The sequence below is a fragment of the Polyodon spathula genome, chromosome 2, assembly GCF_017654505.1.
Source record: "Polyodon spathula isolate WHYD16114869_AA chromosome 2, ASM1765450v1, whole genome shotgun sequence".
NCBI classification, from domain to species: domain Eukaryota; kingdom Metazoa; phylum Chordata; class Actinopteri; order Acipenseriformes; family Polyodontidae; genus Polyodon; species Polyodon spathula.
In genome coordinates this window covers 98,869,986-98,875,985 of record NC_054535.1, presented here as the reverse complement: position 1 = coordinate 98,875,985, position 6,000 = coordinate 98,869,986, and the positions used below count along the sequence as shown (strand labels likewise).

At 37.1% G+C, this 6,000-nt stretch overlaps 1 protein-coding gene across 1 annotated transcript in view; it reads left to right on the top strand.

Annotated features, from left to right (window-relative positions):
• The first annotated feature begins 736 nt into the window (after nt 1–736).
• LOC121304929 (rapamycin-insensitive companion of mTOR-like) overlaps nt 737–6,000 on the top strand; it is a 79,231-nt gene continuing 73,967 nt past the window's right edge. Inside the window, exons 1-2 of the mRNA XM_041236371.1 lie at nt 737–835; nt 963–1,010. Of these exons, the coding sequence (XP_041092305.1) occupies nt 787–835; nt 963–1,010 (97 nt within the window). The 5' untranslated portion in view covers nt 737–786. The remainder of the gene's footprint in view (nt 836–962; nt 1,011–6,000) is intronic.

Below are 6,000 nucleotides of genomic sequence, written 5' to 3'. Positions count from 1 at the left end.
ACACTACGATTCACATGTGTAGCTCCAGTCCTTCGCGTTTCATTGGCTCCCACATTATATTCAAAAATCATACACATCAAATCATATTGTAGCAACAGTGAGGAAACAAACCGTTTCTCCAATACGATTATAAATAACATGTTAATAAACTGATATCTGGTCATGTGTGAACACAATCCCAGACAGGCACAAGGGCCAGCAGCTGTTAAAGCAAGAATGAATGAATGAATAAATAAATAAATAAAACAGTACTGCGAGAGAGTAAATTCCCTAGACTTGCTCTGAATATGGATAAATATCATGATTTTATTCCTATGCATCGGGACGCATGACTGTCCGGCCATGTATGAACTGCTGGCATATATGGTGTACTGTTATAGTAATACGTATAATAGTGATCTGTTACTTGTTTAACATAGGGGTTTATATAGTTACTTGGAATTATCGAGGTCTTTTTAAATCTGGATTTGGGCTGGAGGACAAGCTTTGCAAAACCGTCCGCGTGTAGAATACTGTACGCTAGCAGGTTATCGTTACTTTTGTCATAACTGCAGTGAAACATGTTTTGGTGATGCTGATTGTTTGCAATGCATTTTTCACACGACTGCATCATCTTTCTCCACGGGATGTCACTAGAGCCTGCCGCACACCCCGTCCTCAAACAGACAGGGACACACAATCTACTCACTCTTCTGGTTCATTGGCAGGAGCGCGGCAGACAGCGACATCCCCGCCATTCTCGCGATACTCCTCGAGGTTTCCGGTGTTGTGAATGTCCCTGCAAACATGGCGGTCAGCATCCGCGGCCGTCCGATCCGGAGCCTTAGGATGCGAGGTAAAGCAGAAACCTTTCCTTCCACTTCAGGGCCGTGGTTCCCGCGAACTTTGCAACTTGTAATTCTAAGGCACTTGAATTCGCGTTTGTTTGTGTTAACCGTCACCGTGTTGTTTGTGTTTGACAGGGAGGAATGACAGCGGGGAGGAAAACGTACCGCTCGATCTCACCAGAGGTAAGTCAAAACGAGAGACACAGAGAGGAGGCGATAGGTGGAGCTTGAAAGTGGCTAGTGTTATTGGTCCTGTGTGAAAAAAATCATTGATAACCACAGTAACACTGCTTAATTAAAAGCGCGTTGACAATGGTGCACGTTAAAGAACGGTAGTATAAAAGATAACAAATGTGGCTGTATTAGTGTTTTGAGTAAGTGGCGTGTAATGTACGCTCATAAATAATCAGTAATTGCAGCTGGAGAGCTAGTAGTATTCATGCTCAGACAGTCTTTGCAGTTCTAGTACAGCGGGGGCGCAGCTCTCATGATGGGCGTCAGTTTGAGACAACTGCAGTGTACATCCACGCAGTCTGGAGAGTGGGGGGCGCAAAACGGTGTTGTGCAAATAACATTTAGTTTAACAATGTCAGGGTTTGTACACCCACCCTTGTATTTACCCGTATTATTTGCTTCCCCGTTTATTGACGTGTAAATCGTTCTCATAATAACTTTGCTGCTTTTAGGGCAGGAGTCAGACGTTAAACAACATGAGCCAGACATTACTTCCTCATGCAGCAGTAAACACTGCGTATTACCGCTAAACAGAAAAATAGGGGTATTACAAATAGAAAAAATGAAACAAAACTATAATAAAAAAAAAAACACACTCACAAAATGATGAAATGTTTGTTTGGTTTTTGTGTATCTTTTGTTATATATATATATATTGTGGCAAATGCTAGAATGTTTTAGCTGGTACATGTCTTGTGTATTTACAATTAGCACTTGTAACGGTTTGTTACAATAAAACTTATTTAATTGAAAACAGTGTTGTTTTAGAAGACTTCATTTTGATTCATTTGTTAAATAAACTCATTTAGACGCACTGGAAACAGTGTTGCAGGTAATTGGTTTGAAACGATCCACGTACTGGCCTTTTTTTTTTTTTACTGGTTTTGAAGAGTGTATTAAAACAATATTGTACCGCCAGTCAGCAAACAGAACACAGTGTTTTCTGATTTACCTTCCTTAAGGGTTAAGTTGTTTACGCATCCAGACACAGTAAGCAGTAAAACTCGTTGTGACTTGTTTATGCTTAATATAGCCTTATGTTGCATTGAAAAAAGAGATGTCCTGTGACCCACGGTATAAAATTAAAACATCATTCTAAAAATTGTCCTGCAGTACACAACGTGCTTAAAATACGGGCTGTACTGTTTAATTTAATAAATTACACAAGAAACGTGATGTAGAAGAGATGTTATTTCAGGGATTTAAATTGTCTTGGGGAAAGCAGAGACCAATATTAGCATGAAGTAAATTACAGCTATTCTCATGTAATGAGATCCAGAAACACTCAAACATCATTACTGCGTATAAGATTTATTTTAGGCTCATTGACCTGTGTTAAGTAAACTCCAGTTTATGCATGTTAAATTTACATGTGCTTTAATGTATTGTATCACTAATGTGTATCATATAGTCCCAGTTTGAGTGACTGTTTAACAGACTATCTTTATAGATCCACCCCCCATCTTAAAATGACCTAGAAGGTTCAGTTAGCAATATCAATTAGCAATACACTAGTCTCCCTCTATGATAACACCCCTGGGAAGCAAGCAAAATGTTCTTCTAGCAAAAATGTTCTCTAAGATGGAGTTAGCCACCAGACACAATATGATTGATCAATAAATACAAAAATGTATTACTTGTCATGATGCACATGCATCAACGTATGAAATTAACTGAATAAGTAAAAGAAAAGCAATAGGCAAGTGTATGTTAATAAACTATAATATTAAGCAAGTAATATACTAACAAACTAAATTAACCCAGCAACCTTACACAAGACATACACATTATTTAACAGAATGGTGAAGCAACTCATCGGAACTGGAAACACCAAATTGTTCAGAGACTTTTCTCAAGAGCTCGAACAATTTCCAGCTTTTTGTAGCAAGAGAAACAGAGGTGCATTTCGCAGTTTGTTTAAAGCCATTTTGTAGTGATGAGGTGCACTTGTGGAAAACAGAATACAAAACGAGTCAAAAGTACGACGGCAGTTCTGGAAAGATTTCATAAACCAATCATTGTGCCATTGTGACACTCTCGCGATGACAAGTCTCTTTTGAAAAGACTGAATAAACCATTTTAATGGAAGTTTGATGAGAAATTATCAGGTTACAAAGCAGTATTGTATCTTGTGAATGAATCGCTATCGGTGCCAAGAAGGGGTTCTTTTAAGTCCCTGTTCCATTAGCCAGAGCATTTCCAATGGGGTAAAAATAAGTTTCACCACAAGGGTGTTCTCTTAGGAGGTGTTCCTATACGCAGAGACTATTGTATCATATTCCGATATACCAGTCACTTTCAGAGAATTTGTTTTATTTCTTGGCCGTTGTAGTGTTCAGCATCTCCATAGTGCATAAATCAGCAGTTGACAGAAATCAACCACAGTGCCCCCCCAGAACACATTTTTTCTTTTTTTTATCACAGGTGTATGTAAACACAGAAAGAAGATAAATATGCCTCTAAAAATCTTTAAATTTATTCATACAAATTAGGGCTGTCAGTTAAGACTCAAAATAGCAATCAATTAATTGGGCACAAAAAATATAATCGTTTGAGCAAATATTGATAATTGTATCCCCTGCACAGATTTAGTTCCATTCCTCTCCCGCCGACATGATTATTTTAATATCATCATTGTTAAGTAAAAACTTGTGCACAACAATTGAATGTGAGGGAGTAATTACACCTCGGTAGCATCAGGAGAAGAAAAAAAAAAGTCGCAAAAAGCCTAAAGCAAGTTTAACATACTACAGGAGTGTTACTAAAATATTTATTCCAAACAGATTACACTGCTTTGAAATGTAATCCTTATGAACTAGACACGAGTTTGTGAAAAACATATTTTTTTTAGTGACAGCTGCAGCATCACGCATTGCATCTTGTTAATACTGTGCCACCTAACCTTCACTATCTGTGAATCATACAATGCGGAAATACCTGCCTTATAGCTCAATAATAATAATAATAATATATTTATTCCCAAGTATAAGCCTATCGTCCTGCACTGGATTCAAGGCAGCACGCTTTTTTGTTTGTTTACATTGAATACACAGAGGGGCGTACTTACAAAGTATTTTCAAAACTGATTCGCTGGTAGGATGGGACCAGCAAATCAGATGCTAGTTAACACGAGCAGGAAAAGAAGAGCACACCCACTGCTTATGTGGCAGAAATACTGTAACTAGCAAGGCAGGGCATTCAACACATTTTCGTTGATAAACTTAAATAATGTTATTAACTATGCACATTACAAAAATGTAATTATTGAATGTATTATCCGGTATTTATAAATATGTATAATGAGGAGTGGAATCAATTGAAAAATTGATTATTGGCAAAGATGGAAACTTCTTGTCCACCAGTACAGTTTTTCTGTACATTTCCATTGTAATACTCCGCAGACTTGCCCTAGAAAGGCAGAAACTTTTTGCATGCTTATCGATTCACTTGAAAATAAACAGAAACTAGTAGTGGTTTACCTAATTTATAAAGGATTTTAGTGCATTGGTAATATAAGCAGGATATATGTTTTACATAGGCTTGCTACTATTAGATTTTTATTTTTTTTGACAACTCGACGATTAATATCGACCTTTATTTTTGGAAGAAATTACTGGGGGTTTTTTTTTGAGCTTTATTTTTCAATTGAAGCAGAGTGGGTGAAATCTATCTTTTTCCAAAAAAAAAACAAACAAAAAAAACAGACTGTGAGAAACCCCTTTATCATATTCAACATGCAACAAAACTACAGTTCCCAAAATTCTAATTGAAATACCGTTTAGTTACAGCGTAGTTACCTTATATAGATTAAAGATACTACACAATTATCTCAAGTAAGCCCTACAAAACTCAATATAAAAACTTTTATAGCATAGATTTACAAGTAAAAATAATATGCACAGAACAAAAACATCGGATAGCTGAAGTCTGAGTCTGAGCTTCACCCCTCTCCTGCTTCATCACAGCTGGAGTCAGTGAAGGCAAGGCAGATGGGCCTGCTTCATCCTGAATTCAGCTGACTTCATAGAGACTTCAGCCATCAATCAGGATATTGTGTGCAATACTTGTTAAGTGTTTTCCTCTTGCACCCCATTTTCAACTCAAACTAGTAACTGTCACCGTATATACCTATATACAAAAGCCTTCCTGCACCTTAACCCGCTAATTTCAAAGTAGGCGCTTTGAATGACAGACTCTGCAGCTGGCAAAAGAAAGTGCACGGTCAGTGCAGGTTTGATGATTGGCAGTCATTTAAACGAATGAGAGCATTGTAGCGCTACTTAAGTCAATGAGATTTGTCAGAACAGGATGAAATAACTGACGGTGAAACTACAGTAGCCACTGAGTTGACCGACAGTGACCCCCTAGCCATTCAGAGCGGAATGGAGATAGAACAATCAGCAAGAATTAAAACTACACAAGCTACAGATAATTTCTAAATTGTAATTTTGGTAAGAAAAAAAAGTCTTTACTGACGTTTATCCTATATAAATTTATTTGTCAAACTCATGTTTTTGGGGAATTTGACATTTAACGAGCTTTACCGATTAAAATCGTAAAGTTGCAGGCCTAGTTATACAGTATGCTGTTAGTAAATGATGGACTGTTAGTTTAGCGTATTACTTGTACACCACAACATACTCTTCTCCGAATAAACACCCTGAAGTGTCATGTTGTCTTAAGATGCAAAAGGGGTGTAGCATCATTATTGATGCAGGCATAATAAATATTGAACACAGTAAAGATGTTTTTTGGTAGTGCTTCAAGTAAAAAGATTCTGCCTGCCTAATTCCAAAACAAGATTCCTGGATGTTTCTTAATCACTACAAATGCACACACACGCAATAAAGTTTTAAAGTGATCAAAATGTAGTCTAAAAGTTACAGTATGTAATGTATGAGAGCTTAATCAGTAACTGAAGTGTATTTCTGTACTTACT